At 38.6% G+C, this 22,026-nt stretch overlaps 1 protein-coding gene across 4 annotated transcripts in view; it reads right to left on the bottom strand.

The window, feature by feature from the left end:
• The window catches only part of ehbp1 (EH domain binding protein 1), a 157,285-nt gene that overhangs the window by 3,482 nt on the left and 131,777 nt on the right, over positions 1 to 22,026 (bottom strand). For all 4 annotated transcript variants that reach the window (XM_026944084.3, XM_026944085.3, XM_026944086.3 and 1 more), the window contains 2 exons: positions 5,802 to 5,901; positions 4,707 to 4,780 (listed from right to left, as the gene is read on the bottom strand). In XM_026944084.3, the coding sequence (XP_026799885.3) occupies positions 4,707 to 4,780; positions 5,802 to 5,901 (174 nt within the window). The remainder of the gene's footprint in view (positions 1 to 4,706; positions 4,781 to 5,801; positions 5,902 to 22,026) is intronic.

Consider the following 22,026-nt stretch of genomic DNA (forward strand, 5'->3'; position numbering starts at 1 on the left):
AGCCCATCACAGTCACTCAGGGAAGCTCCTAAACTCCTCCCCAAACCTAAAAAAGGAGAAAGAGGCAAACAAGTTGGGGGGGATAAAAAGTGGTGTGTGCAGTCTGTTTAGATTACTCTCTCTCTCTCTCTCTCTCTCTCTCCCCCTCTCCCCATTGCCCTGGGCGATCACGTCAAAACTCACATGGTCGCTGCTTATTCAGATAACCCTAACAATACACGCCAATGGTAACCATGTGAGCCCTCAGAAGCTACACAAGAATGCACTGGCTCAAATCCCCATGACCCTCCTCCAAAGCGAAATTTATTCAAGAGCGCAAACTGCTCAACGGCTCTCGGAGTGCTTCTTCCGAGAGTTCCGCTTTAATATTTCCACAAAATTTAACAATCAAGATGCAACTCTGCATTCACTCCCTGTTTTTAGTGTGCAAAGACAGCATGGGAGATTAAACTTCAGAAAGTGGTCCTTTTCTTAGAAAATTTTTTTTTTCCCCAAAAAACAGGAAGTACGCAAGGTAGGAAAAATCCGGCACAAAATACGTGATCTTATTACAGAAGATTTGGGCTGTGCATGGATTTGAGTGGCAACGTAAGATGGCGTTGGATGGAGGCCAACTGGGGCTCAAGACAAAGCCTAACATGGCGCCTAGAAAGGAGAAGTTGACAGGAAAATAGTCTGTGGAATGGCACCTTCATCTACTGCACAGCCAAACCTGTCTCCACAATAAAAGTTTTACTTTAAAAAAAACATACAGCCGTCTGCTCTATTACGTATGCGAAACCTACACAGTTGTAATCAGTCAATAAAACTCCAATTTTACCATAAAAAGAATATTTTTTTGAAATGCTAAACTGAAAATAAATAAATAAATAAATAAATAACATTAGCTATAAAAATAACATTGCGTTGTACCTAAAATGTTCAGTGTTTGTGTGTTTCAGGGAAATTACGTGATTGAAGCTACTTTTTTGAAATTAGAGAACAATAACAAAAAAATATATCCATACTGGCATTGATCAAGAAAGGTTTACATTAAAAAATCTATGTTGATATTAAAGCTTTAAAAAATATATAATTGTTCACTACATTAAAAAAAAAAAATTAGATAGTAATAATGGACTATGTCCAAATTTTTGCTGGTATTTTTGCGTTCTTGTCTACAAGACAATTCACTTCTAACTGACCTTTCTGAGCTCTAATTGCTGGAATAAAACAAAAAGCTTCTGGTGCACGCTCACTCCAAAATAAAATTTAATTCATTTTATTTTAAATTTTGTTGCTTCTGTTGGTGTTCATTCATAAGCACAAAAGTTTAGATGTTACGTTTGGACCAAAGTCATGGCAGCTTTGCAACATAGCCAAGAGGCTTACAATGGAGGAAATGAACAAAATGAATTAGCATTAGCACATTCAGGAGGTTGGTGGAGTGGAGGACTGAAATGCTGACAAAGAGCTCAGGAAAGGAAAGTGTGGGGCTTTTGAAACCAGATCTGTGCAGCACTTTACTGAAGACTGCAGCATGACTGAAACTTCCCAATATGGCAGACAGGGGCATTACTGAGGGGAAAAAATGACACACCACATGATTAGGTACGTGTGAGGTTGACAAGTGTTCACTTAATATATACCTACGTCTAAAGTTGGAACTGTGTAAAAAAAAAAAAATACTGGTACGATTAAAAATTCCTAGCAGGATTAACTACATAAACATTAATACCACTATTTGGTGTATTGCAGTATTGTTTTGTAAACTTTATATTTAAATTTATATTCAACTTTTTTTAAATTGACCACATTAAATGTAATAACAGTGCAGCAGGTTAGAAAAGCTGGAAAAGACAGAAGAGATTCTTAAGGGAATTGTTAAGAAAATCTAACATGGCACACAAATCTTTAAGATGAAAAGAAAAAAAAACATAATTAAAAATATATTTGTGATTTTCTTTATCATGGTATACCATCATACAGATATCCCACCGCACCCTCACAGTGTCATCTTGTCAATTTAGCCGAAAGCAATACTTTACATTTAGTAGGAACAACATATTAAAGCATTAAAAGTACACAAACTATTACAGATTTAATTTTATTAAACACTGAAATGAGGATAATAGTAAGAACAAGCAACTAAAAATGATGATGTGTGACTGGAATATAAATATCCTTTTTTGTTGAAGAGTCCAAAACTCTCAAATACCCAAACCTTCACAAACACCCCTGAAATCTACACCGAAATGGAAATAAATAGATTTTTTTCTTGTGAATAGTGCAAAAAAAAGGAGGAATTGTCACCCGGCCTTATCTGCAGTTCCAGTCAACTAGCAATCTTGAAAGAGTTTGCAACATCATCAAAGGCGGCCATTTGACAGGATCCTGGCACTGCACCTAATCAATCTGAGGAATACGCCGGCCCGGGCGGGTAACAAAGCTCAAATAGATTTACAAATGGGGTTGTTGGGGGGATAAGCTCCTGCACAGGATTACATATTGATTTTAAACATCTAAAAAAAAAGCTTATCATATAAAACCGTAACAACAACAAAAAATAGGAGACCTATGCAGAAATCCCTTTAAGAGAGGCGCGTCCACTTTCAAATAACACGCCCCGGAGTGCACCAAGTCTGAACTGAGAAAGAGATGGAGAGAAGGAGGGGCAAGAAATGTGTGTGAGAAGGAGACAGTGAAAGAAAGAGAGAGAGAGAGTGTGCATGGAAGGCAGATAAAAAGGCCAAAAAGGATCAATTTGGAGGCAGAAAAATAAGAACCATGGCATATTGTAGTAGGCCACATTCAATCCTCGGCCCTTCTTTTCGCCCTCTCCATAATGTTGCCTGCAAATCCAGAGGACCAAAGAGCAGGTTATCGTTTAGACGACATGAACACTTGCTGTGTTATTTTTTATTTAGCAAACCTGCACATGAATCTTCTCCACCTTGTCAATCGGATTGTGTGTGTGTGGCGCTTTCTCTTCCTTTCCAACCTTACCCTAACCTCCTGAGATCTGAACTCCTAATATTATATATCTTTTTTTTTTTTTTTTTTAATATATTTGATATATAATACCATGTATCAAAATTCAAGTCTGCATTATGCTCCACATTTTTTGACAAACCAAGAGAGTTTTAAATTTAGAATATATTTTATAGAAAGAGAGGCTTGCAGCAACATGAAAATGAATGCATGAGTAATATAAGAACTAAACAACAGCATAAAGTCTCTAGAATCTTCTTGCTAGTACAGGTTATGTTTTCTGTGGAAAAGGTGACTTAAGTACCATATCAGCACCTGCTGGAGATGAAGTGTCTGTGCTTTTTCCAACCTGTATGTGTGCGCGCATGGGTGTGCGCGTGTGTGTAAACACCTCAGTGGTCTCTATTACTACTGTCGTCAGCCGGCCAAGCAAATCAGAAATTACCTGTCTGCGTTGGCTGGCTGTGAAAAGACCTGTTGGAGCACCAAATAAGAAAGCGATGCACTCGCTTCCCTCACCAGCAGGTCAGAACTATCACTGCTTCGCCCAAGAAAAGAGCTGTCTCTGAATGTTAAGTGCTGAAGCTTGAGAGAGTGAGAGAGAGAGGAGATGGGAGAGAGGAAGAGAGAGAGAGAGATAGCGAGCAAGAGAGAGAGCGAGAGAGAGCACGAGAAAGGTAGGGACTGAAAGAGAGAGAGAGAGAGAGAGAGAGAGAGAGAGAGAGAGAAGGCCGATAAAAGGCAACAAGTTTCCAGTTTATGGGTTGATATGGTGGGCACTGGATATGGTGTGCCGTATATACATTTTTAAAAAAGTATATATTTTTTAAAAAATAAATCCAATAATCCAGTTAGCTTCTGGGCATCACAGTCCGTTGTCAGATAACCTGTGACCAAAACAATCAGCCATTCAATCATATTATGTACAGGAAATAAAAACACCATGATAACTTGCTCTAAAATCAAAAACTAAACACATCCCCCCCCCCCCCCCCCCCCCCCAAAAGCAGCAATCACATGACAAAACCTCCCACCAATGTGTAATCAACCCTGTATAAAAATAAGCCATAGAAGACGGCCAGTAGGGGAAAATAAAGGAAAAAAAAAAAAAAAAGAACGGCATACGGCAGAGACGTGGCTCTCTGCTTAGCTATGCATGTCGTCTGTCGGCCCCCTCAAACTAATTAGAATTGATTTATGATGGATCAGGTAGCTTATCAGGTGCAGAAAGAAATTACCGTGCCTAGCCGAGGGGTGCAAGGGGTCACCATCGAATAGCAAAATCAATTTGCATCGATTGCGAAAGGTTCATTTTGCGAAAGCAGGGACACAGTCAAAGGGATTAAAGTTAACCAGACAACTTTGATACAGGCTTTTTTTTTTCTTTTCCGTCTCTTCCCGCTTGGATAACATGCACTCAAAAAAGATTATAAATATAGCAGCAGTCCGTGATGCCTTAGGGCACATCACACAGACGCAGTATTGATGCTTACATGACATTTGCACTTAACAATAATACCTAACACACTCGGGAGATTTACTTAGTTATATTAAACATAATGAAAACGTAGGGGAAAAAAGCATCAATTCTGGAGAACTCAAGTGGTCCAGTATTGTTAAAAGGTGACAGCAAAGGCAGAGAGTAGATGAGGTAAAAGAAAGTCTTTTTTGTCTTTCTGTCACACAGCGTTTTTCACCCCTCCCACCCCCCATCCCCCAAATCCACTCTCGCTTACCTTCAATCGCCAGCATTGCTCTTAACTCCCGGTTCAACAGCTCGAAGCGTCTCTCCAGATCATGCTCCCTCTCCCTGGGCAAGTTGTAAAAGTTCATCAATATGTTAATTACGAAATCATTAAACACTTAAAGAAACCTTTAATAAACATTGATTCGAGCACTCGCCGACACCTCGCCGCGCCACATTAATCTACTGCAAATAAGTGATACCCAAACGGGCAGCGGCAAGGGCTGGCTGGGGCGATAGGACAGCGGAGAAAAGAGCCGTGATTAAGAAGGGAAAGAATGTGAGAGGGGGTATCAACGAGCAAATTTAATTTCAGCTCTTTCAAATGTATTGGAAATGAGCTCATTCCGGTCCGTAATAGAATTCGTCCTTCAGAGCCTGTTCGCTGACAAAGAGTGAAATGAAAGGAATAATAATAATCAAGACTCTTTTAATTGAGCACTTAGAACTGCGTTTTCATTTTTTTTTTTTACAGTGATATAATATGATTAGGACACTTCGATCTGTCATTTGCCAGAGCTTGGGAACTCTCTCCCTCCCTCTCTGGAATTAAAAGCTGACCAAGGATTTACTGTGCGTCCCATTCAAAGAAAAGGACCGATTACAGAACAATTATCTTTTGTCTCATTCATTCTACAAGGAATGTAAGATTACATAATAGCCATTTTTAAAACTTAACCAGACATTAAAATGACAAAATCAGATATAGTGCGGTGTCATGTTCACTCTCAAATAAATCTTAAGTCAGTACAGGTTGATCCAATACAGCTAATGGCTGAAATAACATGAGCACTGAATTTCATTAGAGCCTTGAGGAGACTGACGCGATTTCATTTTTCCGTCTGAACTGGGTAGGGGGAAGGGGGCGATGGAATAAGCCGCTGTGCCCTTCACCACCTGACCTTCATCCTGCGCCCTAGTCCCAAGGGTCGACGATTTTGAAGTGTAGGTGTCTAAACATTAAAGGTGTGTGTACATAGTCAGTGATGCTTCACCATGAGAAAGAGAAAATGAGAGAGAGAGAAAGAAAGAGGAGAAGGAACAGAGGGAGAGAGGAAAAGGCTGAAGAGGGCAAACAGGAACTCACAGCAGAGAGAGCTGATTCTGGCGCCGGATCAGAGCGTTCTTCTTATTCACCAGTGTGAACCACTCCTGCATCATGGCCTCCTCCTCCTCCTTATTCTTCCCTATAGGAGAGAGTGCACAGGCGCGCACACACACACACACACACACACACACACACACACACACACGCAACACGTAAGTGGACATATGGCAGAGGCACGGCTACTAGAGTGCATAATCCACCAGAAAACATAAAATCCTGCTACAGTTTAGTTTATGTATGTTATCTTCTAAATTATTATCCGCATTAGTAATAAGTATCTGACTAATAGCAGTGATTAGTAGGTATAAACTTCTTTAATGCTATAAGCTTTTTAAAAGTCATTGCAAACCTCAATTTATTTTATAGTACAGCAGCCACTGATAACTGAATAAGAAATCAATTAATGAAATGATGATTCATATCTGATAGACACCTTGCTTGCTGGATATTCAAGTAGATACAGCAGTATGTGATGGTGCTGTGTAATATTTACTCCGAATTTAATGTACTATTTACAAATATTCCACATATGCATACTTTGCAATTTGGAAATGCAAGAACATATGTTTAGACCTGATACCTATAATCTTGCAGATTAATTACTGATTATAAAAAACATTTACATATTTGCTTTGTAAGATGCACATATTTACTCAAGCATTTTTACAGTACTTAGCAAAGATGGTGAATTATAGAGGGTATTTTTCACACTAGTTACTATGTAATCATATGTTCAACTTGAAAAGTATGCATCAGGTTTGCCTTATGGCCAATTACATTCTAAGCAATTAGTACACTGTGGCAATGTGCTGCTTTTCAAACGTTGCCAGTATTTTAAAAATCAAATAGGCAAAATATGAATTCCAATATGCGAAGTACATTACTTGTAATTGCCACAAATTTACTATTAAATACTAGATACTACTGTACTGTAAAATAAAGTGTTGGTTTGAAGCATTATAAATACATACTAGTAATATTTACGAAGTAATGGTATGTTATGGTTGAATTTAGTATCACGATATTGTTTATTAATCATGTAATACTAAATATGTAATAATAATGATGAATACAGTTTATGATATAGTAGTACACTGGTAATCACAAACACACAGCTCCTCTGCCGTTTCCCAAACCTTCCCTCTCCCCGAACTGAAGTGCAGCAAATGAGATTAGCCCACCGACTCTTTCTCAGTCGCACAGATCGACACGCAAGTTAGGAAGCCGGCCAGATGTGTGTTCGGCAGCAACGTATTAGACACTTCACACGATGCTGCCATTGTCAATAAGACGATGCTGGATTAGGAGGCCGGATTACAGGCGGCCTGTTTTGTTCCCACACTAGCTGGGATTAACGTGGAGACTTTGTGCTGCTTCAGAAACCACCAGCACCAACAACCTCCAGGCTGGAGATGGAATATTTCAAGTTAGGTCACTTTTTTTTATTGGAGTCTCATCCATACACACCGTATATTAAGCCTACAGGGCTAAACTAGGAAACGCAAGAGGCTTCAATACACAATACACAAGGGCTCCATACATACAGAGCAATGTAGCACAAGATCAACATAGAGTACAATATGATAAACACACACGACTTGCTCTCTATCCAAAACTTTCTACCCCGTGTTAACCAGCAGAAGATGGGTTACAATGTCAACTCTACACAAATTAAAGAAGGGAAAAAAAAAAGCATAGATCACGATGAACTATTTGCATGAATTTTATCTTCCAAAATATACACACTGAGGGGAGCATGTTAAAACAGCATAGATATTTACAAAAAATATCCTACACAGGTTTCTAATTTAACCTCCAGAGAGATGATCACTATAAATATTAGCCTTCACTAAGGTCAGACAGGAACAAGAGGTTACAGCCAAATCAGTTAAGTGTGTTCGAGACGCAGGACCGCCACCATCGCCGTTCTGAGCATTCCAGCGACGCTAAGGATTTCTTTGAAGGACGGGATGAAAGTAACAAGAAGATGAAAGATCCCTTAAGCTTATGTAATCACCCTCTCTATTCATTAGCTCTCTAATACCTGTATGGGTCTGACAACATCAACAACAGAATTAGCGTCCAAACACCTTCTTCCTTTTTCTTTAAGCTTTGTTAATGTGCAGACTCATGAGGACAGGTCTGAGTGGAATTAAAGAGCAATTACTGAACAGCTGTGAGTGTGAAATGATCTTGGATAACATTCATTGGTATTAATAAAGAGTGTCAAAGTCAAACGGAGGTCAGCGTCACATGAAAGGCAAATACACAACCAGCAGTGCACATATCAGAAATATGTTTTACTACACTTTGCTTTATGCCGTTTTCGGAAAGTGTAAATTGGTGAAGGGACGAGAATTTGGAGAGATTCAATGTTTTTTTTTTCTCTTTTTTCCTAGCACCGTGTGACTTTGGCGGATATGTCTGTCACATGACATCATCAGACACAACAAAGCTCTGTCATGTCAGTTACTCAAAGGAAAAAAAAACATACATACAAAGGTCTACAAAGATGTGTGTAATTTATATTTATGTTTTTTTTTTTTGACAACTTGGAAAAAATGAGCGAGGGGAAGAAAAGCCCTGGGATTCAGGAATCAGCTCCTGGATTATCGTATTCAACTTTTAAATAGTGGGCTTGAAAAGGATAAAGTGCTCACTGACAGGCCATTGTAGCTCCAAATGAAACAAGGAAATAATAAATGGGAATATTAAGCCTGTGTGACATTGGGAGGAAGCGAAGGATTAGGAGGCGCATTGCTGAGGCCATTTCCACAGAAGGGGTGTTGTGTTTGTGTGTACATTTTCAGCTACAACAGCAGGAACACATACTACATGAGGACACTGTCTCTGTCTCTCTCTCTCTCACACACACACACACACACACACACACACACTCACTCAGGGCTTGACTTCTGACCCATGCTGATTATAATTATAATTCAGAGCTACTGGCAGCAAAAAAGAGAGAAAATATTTTTCCTTAAATACAGTAGACGACATTTAAGTTAGGGCTGAGCGATATGACAAAAATAACTCATCAAGTTACTTGAAGACATTGCTACAATACACAATGTGTATGATGATATAGAGGTTTGCTATGATATTTCTGTCATATCGCTCACCCCTAACTTGAACCTCATTTACTACATTTAAGGAAGAATATTTTCTCTCTTTTTTGTCAGAAGTCAGGTTCTGAGTAAGGGGATGGGTGTGTGTGTGCGCGCGAGTGTGAGGGAGAGAGAGAGGGAGAGAGAGAGAGAGAGAGAGAGAGAGAGAGAGACAAACTGTCTAAATGTATATAGCAATAAATGATTTAAAAAGTTAAATAACTTTTATGCAATTAACTTTTACATCCTTTTACAACTGTAAAGATTTTAATAATAAATACTGACATCAAATCAGCCTCTTCCAATTTGTTTGTAAATGTTGTTTAAAACATTCATTGTTATAAAAGGATATTGCAATATATCAGAAAAGTGTACTGACATAGATTTATCAGATGTCAATATTATATCATGTTGATTGTCTCTATTTAAAGGTCAGAGTTTAAAAGCTACTGACATTGAAATAATCTAAAATATCATGTTATATATACACAGAAAGTTCAATTTGAATAAATTTTGATGCATCATTTCTATGCTAATTGATTCTGTCATCCATTTCAGTTCTATTTCCTTATAAGAGATTTTAAATGTTTACAATACAGTAGCTTTCATTAATCACTTCCAATAATCATAGACAGAATGAGCAGTGTGTGTGTGTGTATATGTATATATATATATATATATATATATATATATATATATATATATATATATAGAGCGTGTGTGTCCTGAGGGCTCATGGTCGTGCCTGGCTGAACCAGCTTCTATAGCCAAATAAGATTAAGATAAGCATCACAGCCACTGTTACATTCACACCAGATAGCATTAATGAAATCCCCTCATAGTACACACATTCAGCTGCCTTCTCCCTGCTCGCTTTCTCTCTCTCTCTCACGTAGACAACACACACACACACACACACACACACACACACACACACACACACACACACACAGCTTGTATGTACTACAGGTGTAAAGGGTCTTCACATACATTTAGAATTCAGCTTTTACAGTTCAGGTATTATATTTCCTGATGTTTAATGTATCCTACGCATCATATTAGCATAAAGTATATACAACTAGAACTGAAAGCTAATTTTGTACTGATATGTGCAGTATGTGATTTGCTGTCTTGGAAAGTTAAACAACCTTCATTAATCTCCACAAGCCACAAGATGAGACAGACGTAAATAGAAAATTAATTATATGAAAGTTAAAGGCCTTGCTGTTTGGATATCTGCAAAAAAAACAATACAAAATAAACCACACAAATTTGAGCATGAAAGTGCACCTCAACAAGAGGGGAATTGTTTGGGTGTCTTTTAGTTTAATTACAAAATTTTCCCTCATTTGATTTAGATAATAATCTTTCCAATAGTATTAAGAAATGAGAACAATTACAAATTAATCCCGGATCTGGTGAGCGGGGTTTCTTTACTCTGGGAAAAAAAAAAGGAAAGGAGGCAAAGAAAGGGGGAGGAAGAAGAGGGGAACAAAACTGAAAAGAAAAGAAATACATTAAACCCTGTGATCACAGCAACCTCTTCTCGTTTCTTATCCAACCATTTTCCTGTTTAATCCAATACGCAGTAATCCAATTTGTCTATCGGAGTTTTAAGGGCCAGATCTCAACTTCTGTGCAGAAAAAGGCACTTTTTTTAAACAACTGACAATTTATTTTAAGTGGGGGTGAGTCTTGCTTTGTCTTCTCCGCCTGCACCATGTCTACGGTTGATTGTTCTGATGAGTTAAAGTGAGAGTGAGGAAGAAGAAAAGAAAAGGAAAAGAACAAGATGATCATTGTTTTGTGCAACTGAGCAGGACCTCATTAAAAGGCCGTTAGCGAGTATTTCTGAATATGCATGAAGGCAATAAGCAGATCCTTGTTCATCAGCACAGAGAGAGAGAGAGAGAGAGAGAGAGAGAGCGGTAAGTACAAAAGGATTGATTTAATTACTTGGAGTGGGGCTGTGGCATGGAGAAGTCTTGTTAGCGTGAAATGAAAGGGCCGCACTAGCCTTGCGCCGGCCTGAAGGAAAGGAGTTTGGCTTTAGGCACAATACCTAATCTTGGGATAAAGCTGAGTCCATTGTGGCCCATGAGGCCCGTCGCTAGCTTCAGAATGGACACAACACATTTCTCCCTCAGTTAGGCCAAACTGGTTAAGCGCAAACCTCGTTCCCCTCCGAGCTTTTAAGTGAGCACAGAGAGCAAGAAAGCAACAAGGCATGTCATGGGCTTAGAAAATAAAAAAGAAGCCAGAGCTCTTGATCTCCTCTAACAACAGAGTTAAATGTAAAAATGCAGAAGAGAAGTCAATGGCGTAATCACACATTACAGCAATCGCATTATTACTGCAGCAGTAGTAGTATTAACCATAGTGTACATCAGTATACTATATACTTATTAAACACTAACTTACTATACACCTATTAAGCAGTATTAGTGTAAACAGTATTATTAGTACTATCTGTTAAATTGTTAGGTGACAGGTATTGGTATTCGAATTATTAGTATAAAGTATTAGTAAACTATATAATAATTAATACAAATTATATATATTATAGTATTCTAATACCATTTATACTAATACCATAATAGTAGTATAAGTAGTATTATAAGTAGTAGCATTAGTACAAGCTGTTGAATCATTAGTTGTCAGGTACTGGTATTAATATTATATAAGTATAAATACTACTGATTTCTAATAGTTAATTACATTATTAAGATTACAATAATATTGTAGATAATATTAGTGTACGATATACTAATTAAATAATAATTAAATATATTATATAGCATACTAACTTGTATTAGAATAATTAGTATGAATCAGTTGTCAGGTGGTAGTTTGCATTATGAATATATAATATTAGTACACTATATACTAATTAAATAACATCTATTAGAAGTTAATAGAATAATCACATTATGATTATAGTAGACAAAAGTAGTATGTGATATATGAACATACATACACACACACACACACACATAAATGAATGAATTAAATACTAACTCTTAGTAGCCAATAGTGTAGTGATATTAGCATTGCAGCTACAGTAGTAGTATTATTGATAGTGTAGATAATATTAATATAGTATTTACTAATTAAGTAAGTAGTATTATTATAAGCAGCATTATTACTACTAGCTGGTAAATCATTAGATGCCAGGTATTGGCATTAGTATTATGAATATATAATATTAGTATACTAATTAAATACTAGCTAATACAAACTAATAATAATTAAATACTAATTATTAAAAGTCAAAAGTGTAATGACATTATTATGATTATAGTGACGATAGTAGTATACTATATACAAATTAAAAACTATTAGAAGACAATAGTACTCATTATTACAGCTATAGCAGTATTAACGATAGTGTAGATAATAGTAGTATACTACTATTTTTATAGTACTATATACTAATACATAGCATACGATGTAGTATTAATATAAATAGTATTATAAGTAATATTAGTATTAGCTGTTGAATCATTAGTTGTCGTTATTATTAGTGTTTGCATTCAAATGTACTATTAGTTTTAGTACAGTAGTAGAGTATAGCAGTTGTTAAACTAGTGGTCAACATTTCCAAGTAGCACTGGTCATACAGATATGATTAATAATTTTCATTTACATAGCAAGGTTCTTTAGAAAGAAAAGATTGAGAGACTAATGAAATCAATAAAATAAAGTATATTTATAATCTAGACTTTAAAAAACACTGAATGATCCTAATGTTCTCAGGATTACTATTAAAGAGTTAAGTGGTGGGGGGAAAAAAAAAGAAAAACATCTTCCACTAGCCAAGCTGCGAGTGATCCACAGCATTAACACTAAGTATTAGTACTGTTACTATTCTAATATAATATTACTGTTCATAATACAGAATTGTAGAATTGCTAGCCTGGTGTTCTAGTTGCTCAATGCTCAGGTGTAAATAGCAGCAGTAGTTAGAATTAGTGCTGTGGTTAGTAAAGTACTGCCATTCGTAAACTACCACTAATCAGTATTGCTATTCTAGCAGCTCAGAAAGTTTCAGGTTCCGGGCTGCAAGCTATGGGTTCACAAAATTGACAAATATAGCATACTGAGATTATATATTTTATTAGCTAAACACTGCAATCGTGAGATGCCAACAATATATTAAAACAGACTGTGTGTCTCGGTTAAAGATTAACCTGCATGAATTTGACCATGAAAATTTTTAAAATCGCCGCAATTCATTAAAACACCTGGAGTGCTCATTTGCATATGGCATGTTTCTGTGATACTGATATTGCAAAATTAGAAAAGACAATATTGTGATTGTTTGACAGATGATATATTGGAATGAGTGCAATTCCAATAGATTCTACCATGCTGACATATCAACACTTGCTGAACACAAGTATTTAAAATCCTGAATAAAGCTCCAATCCCCTACATGAGCAGGATTTCAATTTGCCACTGGTATTGTTGGCCCAACGTTGCTTGCTTTGCGGCTTAAGGGAAAGAATTCATAACCATAAGCGCTCTTAAACTGTGGGGTGAGAAGCTACCAGGATCGACAAAGTCGCTTTTAATGAGAGAAAAGTCTGCAGCTATACATACAGCGTTATCGCGCCGTCATTCATGTAATTGTTTGAAGATAGGGTTCCCTCTAATATGTCACACTTGTCTGTCTCCTTACTGCTGAGAACGCAAACAGCCACTCTGCAAACAGCCCTGATTCCTGAGCTAACGGCCAAGACGCCTCACACTCGAGGGGTAAAACAAACAGCCAGCTGATAATAGATTTCTTTCTGTTTTCCCCCATTTATGCTAAAATGTTCATTTTGTTCATCATGTCACATGGTGGTCCTCATGATTTGTATGAAAGCAGAAGCAGTGTAAATTTTCCTTCTGTCTGTCAACCTTCAGCGATTGCAAATATGTCTGCGACCCCCCACTCTATTAAACTGCATTTAAAAAAAAAAATCAATAAACATTATCACGGCCTGACAGACTATCGGCTAGCCGGGGCTGCACCTTTCGCCTTAATCCCTGGCCACTATCGCACGGCCTGGACAGACAGTTTACGTTACAAAACAACTATTACGCTTCTTGTCACTCTCGCTCAAATATTAAAGTGATGCATAGTGATGGACAAACTGGAAAAAGAAATTGAATGAAAACATGACGCATGAGGACGACCGTAAGGTGAAATGTTCTTAAAAAAGACAGAATATGACAGCATTTGCAAGTTTGACTGTTAGAACTCATCCAAATGTGTAAACCTATGTACTTACCATCCGAAATATACAGAAATGTTTGAAAAATGTACAAACTTACAGTACATACAAAGCTAATACCTTCTGTTCAAGCCAACAGGTGAACTGAATACCTCAGTGAATCTCAGACTTGAAATGTGCTACAAAAAAAAAAATCATGGCCAAAATTAACCTAATAACTGAGTCCTTACAAAAGCAACCCAAAATACAGGTCTCTAAAATGAGCCTCTTGGGTTTGGGGGCAAACAGATCCCATTCTTCTGCTCTCATTCTTATTTCGACTATTCCTATAACTTCGTTCTTCGCTCCACTTTGGACCTATATTAAACACAGAGCCTGAGCTCAAGGGCTTTTGGGAAAAAAAAGCAGGACCCTTCAGGTAATTAATATTACACGAGTGGCAGATGAGAGAGCGGTGCAAGAAAGATCACCTGGTGAAGCCCTCGGGAGAAAAAAAAGGTGTTTCATTAAAAGGGCCTGAACAATAAGAAGCCAGGAACAATGCGTTTTGGCACTCGTGCTCAACAGGCTCTCCAAGTCGTGGCTCGGATAAGAATGGCAACCTATCCTGGGTTAATAATCTCATAACAAAAGCTAAAAGACATCATCCTATTAACTAGTGATCTCCAGAGCTAATGCGAGGTACTTCCCAATGCCTTTTCTAGAGAACGCTGCTGTTAAAGAGAGAGAATTCAGGTTCCACCCCCAGCAGGGGACCAGGACCTTCTTTCACCCTTTATCTCATGCCCTTGTTTAGGACTGTTCAAGTGGACTCTGTGATGTGTCAGTGATATTATTGAGCAGAAGAAGAAAAAAAGAAAAAAGTTCCATTGTATTTGAAAATACACCATTTTGTATGAAAAGTTATTTTGTCAAGACTAAAAGCAGAACATGTTTGAAATTTAGAGATCATTTAACTCTCAACTCATCCCCAAAGAGGAAAGTTAGCGATACCCAAAACTCCCACCCCTCCACCTCCCCCACCCTCCGTGACACCGTCTCCAACTCCTTGTTGCACATTTTACCTTTTTTTCCCCCATTTTTCCATTTTCCTCTCCTTTCTTTCTCAGAGGGAAGATTAAATGAGTGACGCTGGCTGAAAGGCTCCGAGCCTGGCTGACACAAAAAGCGCTAAAAATTCTCATTTAGTTGTCTTTATTTTGCTAGCGCCATGTGGTCCTTGAAGATGTTGAAAACATGGGAAGCGGAGGAAAGATCAGAGCCGGCTCATTAGCATCGGGACAGAATTGGAGAGGCCGTGATGTATAGCAGCCCTGCTCTAGAGCTCCAGCGCGAGCGGTTGGTGGTAAGCTCTCCGTTTCATTGTGCTTTTGTCTTTCCTCTGGGTCTACCTCACAGCAGGGAGCTACACTAGCCCTGGGTTACACAAGAGAATTATAAGGAATTTTTTTAAATAATACGGAACGTAGTCGAAACATTGTAAGATGACGACTCCATGCATACATGATGTCGATTCCTTCCTTGCATTTACATTATGATTAATTCACACCAAGATACAATAATCGTATTCCACAGAGCTGATGAATTCTTGATTCTGACTGGTCAGAAGGTGTTGATTAATTTTCCATAACAGCAGCTTGGACAGTAATGCCAGCTGTAAGTCAAATCACGTTTATATTAATGCACTCGTTTAAATATTGTCTCGTTTCTATAGTGACAGCTAATTTAGAGGGACTGTATGTTGGATGAACGCTCCACATAATCTAAATCTAAATCTAAAAATAAAATAAAATAAAATAAAATATGTTGCTATTTAACAAAGAATAATGTATAATTGATGATATGGTCTTATATAAGGAGATGATTATTTAACAGAAGGAGTCTCCAGTGTCAGCAAGTTTTCTGCCACAGGACAGTCTTTGCGCTTTCCAGTTTCTTGGTAATGCGACAAGTTGCATTTTTTTTTTTTTTTTTTTTTTTAAATTAAATCTTATTAACAAAGAGATTAAAAACGAGAGGCTAGTGAGGGAATGACTGACTGTTTATAAGTGGAAGTAATAACAGGAGCTAACTTGTTAGTGGATGGTCCACAACATGTAAACATGTAACTATAAACTGATAAAAATATGGTGTCATGCTTTAATAAATAAAATTTTTAAATCGTTACACTTGGCAAATTGGTGTATGAGGTATAAGAGGAATAAACACTTCAGGATACTCTGTTATAGGAAAATAATTAACCTTGGGATTTGAACAGTTGGGCCACATAACACTTCCTAAAGAGGTTTATCCTTTACATATCTACTATCCTTGACTGACAGCATTCCTGACAAAATATCTCACAGGTTTTTTTTTGTAAAACAGCAGCATAAGGTTTCAAATAACAACATGCCCTGCTTAATCAAACAACATGGCCGTCTAGCACACCGTCTGTTAGCAAACAGAGCTAATCCTGCACCAATAATCATGCTGTTCTGGCAGCTCCTCATCAGAGAGGCGGGGACAAAATCCCTCAGTGCCAACAGTCTGCATCTCCATTTCGCTTCTGCCTTCCATAGTTGTAGTGAAATGGATAAAGGTCTAGATGGATGGGTTTATCAGACCCGTCCTGGTGGTTGGCCCACTATCTCGAACGATGACCTCGAAGTATGTCAACAGCTCATTTCCCCCAAAGCAGCGAGGAAACGCCATGCAAGTCGTAATCTGCTGCCCCTTAAAGCCCTCCATTCAAACGGCACATCTCAGCATCGCTCCACACTTTCGCTAACATTGCGCTACGCCAGGACTACCAAGTGCAATCTCGCTAGAAAATGTAAAAAAAAAAAAAAAAAAAAAACATGAGCAAGTATCATTTCTCACTGGTGATAGATATCAGATACTTCTGGATTGAAAATTCTCCCACATCCTACCATTTGACAGAAGTGATCTTATTAGAATTCATTCTAGCAAGTAATGGTTTTTTGAGGGAAAAAAAACACACATAAGAGATGCTAATGAAGGGTCATTATGGGAATAAACACTTCAGTACTCAAGAATAATGTCTTATGCTTGTCTGGAATAGATTTGGTGAATTTAAGTGCTTTTCTTTTTTTTAATAGTTGATGTCAATTCTGTTAATGTGATGTTTAATATGTAAAGATATATTTACTGCAGGACGCAGAGCTATTTTCTTCACCCAAAATGGAGGACCCTGCAGTGCTCATTTGCAGATTTCTACTATAACCAATAAGGCTTACAAAGTGGTCAGTGTCAATAGTTTGGTGGTGCAAAAATCTTTGGCTTAATGCTATGCTGGCTTCAAAAGTGACTTGGATCACATGTTACCAAAGTGATCAACATTCTGAGCAACAATAGCTACAGCAGCGAGGAGGGGGGGTAGAATAAATTAATACTTGATTCCTCCAGCTTTGATGGAATTAGCCATACTCCTTTTCTCAATGTGCCATGTGAATGTTCTTGCGTTAAATGATTTTTTTTCTTTTTCCTCCATTCATCTCCTTTTTGACAAGTGAGGCCACCCAGCAGAAAGCAACTGATGCAAAACCCCCGAGTAATCCCTGCGTTTATCTCTCCACTGTGGTTAGTCGGAACACAGTAGCCATTATCTGGCGGATTTGGGCAAACTTTCATTTATTTGTTGGCCTTGGGTATTCTCTTTCCCCCAACTCTGGTGCCTGGGTTTAGGATCGCACCCCATTCCCCCCCGCCCAAAAAAACTACTGCTATTCCAATGTAAATAGATTTGCATAGAGCCACAATGCATCCATCTGAGGCGCTGCTTAGTTGACAGAGGAGAGGCCTGTTGGCATGAGGGGGTGAAGGGTAGGGTGCATGTAGAAAAGCAAAACTCCTTGAGGACAGGAAAAGGAAGACATGCATATGGATCTGTGTTTGCATGAAGGAAATCTCTGACGCGGCCAAATGGAACCGTTTCAGTTGGACTCTCGTGAACGCTGCTGTAAACAAGTCCACTTCTGCCAACCCTTGGCTGTAAATGAATGTAAAACCAAAATTCTAACATGACTATGAGATCTGTTTTTTTTTTTTTTTTTTTTTTTTGAAGTATTTGCCCTAGATTTTTATTTATTTATTTATTTTACATTTTGACATTAAACGGGACAGATGTTTACTCCTCCCACTAAAGAGATTAATTTAGCTATGTATGCCCACCTACAGAGCTGACAAACTAGCACGACACTCTCAGAGTCCTGATGCTCCACCCTCTCGGTAATTTCCTTCATTAGGGTTCCTTTGATGGATTAGCGCCTCGGCTGTATAACCTACACTTAACTAACAGCTCTGAAAATTCTCACATATTTGCTACAGTTTCATTTAGAGAAGCATTTAACATAATCCAGAATATGCAGTTATGTTCAATACACGAATGTGGAAAGAAAAGCTCAATGATACCTGTGTAACACCTGATGGCAGCCATAAAGAAAGCAAACAAAAGGCCAACAGTAGCAAACTGTGGTTTACTATTAATAAATAATGATTAAATCAATGGTTTACCAAAGAAAATTACATATTTCCAATTACAATTGATAAACTTTATAAATCTGCATTATGCACCATGGCTAAGCTACAGACTGTCATTTTCAGATAATCAATTTTGTAACAGCAAGGTTAGGCCATATTTACTGGTGTAATATCGAGTATGAAGAAGTAAGACTTTTAACTTCTATAACTGACAAAATACCACACAGGATTTCAGCTATATTATGTGGTAGGACACTAATGAGACACAGGTGATGAAAGAGGATAAAACAAGGAAGAGAAGAAGAGGACAAAGTGATCGAAAAAGAAGAATAACAGGAAGAAGAAAAGGAAAAGGCAGTGGAGGAAGAAGAAGGAAGAGGGGAAAGGAGAAACAAGAAGAAGAGGAGGAAGAGGAAGAAGGATACAAAGATGACCAGGATGACAAAAAGGAGGAAAAGAGGATATAGGAAGAGGACCAAAAAGTTTAAGAATAACAAATATAAGAGAAGGAGGAGAAGAAGAAGAAGAAGAAGAAGAGAAAGAGAAAGAAGAAAATGAAGAGCTGTAAAATGAAGACAGAAGGGGAAAAAGAAGAGGAAGAAGTACCAAACTTCTTAGCTAATTGATTACATTTGGGGTGAGAAGGGAACTGTGTAAATTAGATTTTTTTTTTTTTTTTTTTTGCAGGAGCATTCCTTTAAAAACATGAGTGAGGAATGCAGAGCTGTCTGGTGATGATGAAAAGAAAGTGTGAGATTGGTTTAGACGTCTGATCGTCTCCTACTGTTGAGCATAACATTGCAAAGAACATTTTCATACATAGTTGAGGTCTTGTAGGCTGCCTGGATCCTAAACACATTGCTGTAAAATGACGATGAAGGATCCTAAACACATTGATGTAAAATGAGGAAAAAGACTCCAGATGACTTTGGCTACAAGGGGAGTGAGAGGAAGATAGTCAGAGAGAGAGAGAGAGAGAGAGAGAGAGGGAGAGAGAGAGAGAGAGACAGCGCCGGTGTAAAGAGAAGAGAGAAAAATAAGATAAGTGAGTATAGAGGTGCCACACTGTCAGCGTGTGTATTGCCACTCCCCGCAGTTCCTATTTGATAAGTTGCCCCTCCCCCTGCATTAGGACCCCCAGTGTCTCTCCTCTACCCCCAGGCCCCAGGCTATGTGCTAGAACAAATTTGAGCAGTGTCATATTGCACGCATTTCAACAAGGCCAGTACAGTCACCGCCCTGTCCGCTTAATGAATTAAACCGAGCGAGTAATGGATGTGCTAACACTATTAGCCCTGCTTTCCATATCTGCATTGTGGATTCTGCCGTTTTCTTTTCTCCCCCTCACACCCCCTCCCTCTTTCTCTCTCCCTCTCTCTGTCAGGTTTGCTTAAGGACAAACTGATAATGAGTCCCCTCCCCTACTGTAAGTACAGGACTCAATTCCCCAGCTATCTCTTCATCACTCCCTAACGGCAGGACAATGGCGTTTAAATTGTCGTTTCCATTAGATGAAATAAGCTGGTTTGGCTTTCGAATTCGAGCACCAGGAATGTGCAGGCCCCATACAAAGGCAAATGAACAACAACTGGGCTAGCATAGCAGGGCCTGTTAGCACATGAAAGCCCTAATTACAGGCCAGCCCCCCTCCTCCCGTGTCATTACACTTAATTGTAAAGTGTGTCTTAATCGGTTACCATATGAAAAGGTCTGTTAATGGACTGCATGGCTAAAATTCAATTATGTCGTCAGTGGACGATTTGTTAACCAAATAATGATCAATTACGCAAATGGGGCTCTACGCACCCAAACTGGTTTGCTAAGACCTTAATTTGTCGATTTCAGTCCAGATTGAGAGAGCAAAGCTATCATTTAACTGATTCATGGTAACTATCAGGACTGATGTCAAACTGCAAACAAGTGAAAAAAGGAAAAATAAACCTTCCATACGTTGACAATAAAGACCGAAAACATGCAGTGCTACAATGCAATCGTACACGAGGCAGGATTAGTGTGTTTTTGGCTGCTTCTCCGCATCATAGCAGCTTTTGCAGGCCGAGACACTTGAAGCTTTGGCTGAGTGCTACTGGATTGATGAAAAGGCCTTCGAGATGCTTCAATAAAAGAGAGATTATAATAAGCGCCGTCGTTGTGGCGCCTTTTGAAAATGCTAATCGGGCCTATCACAAGCTGTCCGCTATGCCGTGCGTGGTGCGCCATTTAACTAAACTTCACACCAACAATTTAAAAAAGCAAGAGTAGCCACTGAACACTGTGGTTGTGAGTGAGGAGAATAGAGAGAAACTGAGAAAGAAGTGAAGGGGAGGGACAACAGAGACTCGTCATAATTTCCATACAGTTATAAAACAATAAATAAATCTATATTACATATCTTGGAATGAGAAGCCTATCTGCAGCAAGCGACAAAACCCTCCCCACCCCCACACCCCTCCCACTGGCTCCATCCACCGCGCGCGTTTTATCTTAAGATTTTCAGACAATGCCTGGAGGATCCCGTTCCCTAATCTTCCTAAAAATCCCCTTTCATCCAACTGTTAAAGAATGTTTGAAAGGCTGACACCAGACCGAAAGGAGAAAGAAGAAAAAACCCGTCCTCACTTGGGGGGAGCCGAAGATGGTGTGGGAATGGGGGGATGTTGGAGTGCAAAGTCAGTGCAACTTAACTAACGGAATTGTGCTCTCGCTATTACGATTGACAAACAGCCTTAAAGGTGGCGCAAGACCAATGAGAGGCTTGTTCTTTAGTCCTTCGTTGACCTGACTCTCAGAGTTGAGCTCCTTCTCCCTCACTCTGTTCACCCACAGGCTTCAATAAGCCACTAGTGGGCCCAGATTCTTATAACTTTCTTTAATAATCTGCACACAACAGCAATGAGTTACAGTGACGAGCAAGGAGTCACTAAGTTGACCTTCCTTAGATATAAAAATAAATAGGATGCAATAAGGAGACCAAAATAAAGTAAAGACTGTAAACACACCCCAGCTGAAAATTGATCATTCTGATGTTAACCACCCTTTGAAGTTTTTTGTTTGTTGGGGGGACACAGCAAAATCCGGCATTAAATCTGAAGAGCTGGTCACCTCCTGATCTGGCTCTGGCCTTTGCGGCCGCTCCAAAAGAGCCGGCTTTATGAGGCAAATTCCTGCGTTTGTCTCCAGGCTTACTTACTGCCGCTCGGCGCGCATGCTTGGCGGGGAGGCTAAATGAAGTCTTTGGTCTTTGAAATTAGAGTGGACAAGGTACCAAGTCCAGAGAGCATAAGCAAGAGACAGAGCGAGAAAGAGAGAGTTTGCAACAATGGCACAGCATAAACGTGTGTGTGTTGATTCCCAGAGACATCCTCTTCCTCAGAATGACAGGTATTACATTCT

The sequence above is a fragment of the Pangasianodon hypophthalmus genome, chromosome 10 (assembly GCF_027358585.1).
Source record: "Pangasianodon hypophthalmus isolate fPanHyp1 chromosome 10, fPanHyp1.pri, whole genome shotgun sequence".
NCBI classification, from domain to species: Eukaryota; Metazoa; Chordata; class Actinopteri; order Siluriformes; family Pangasiidae; genus Pangasianodon; species Pangasianodon hypophthalmus.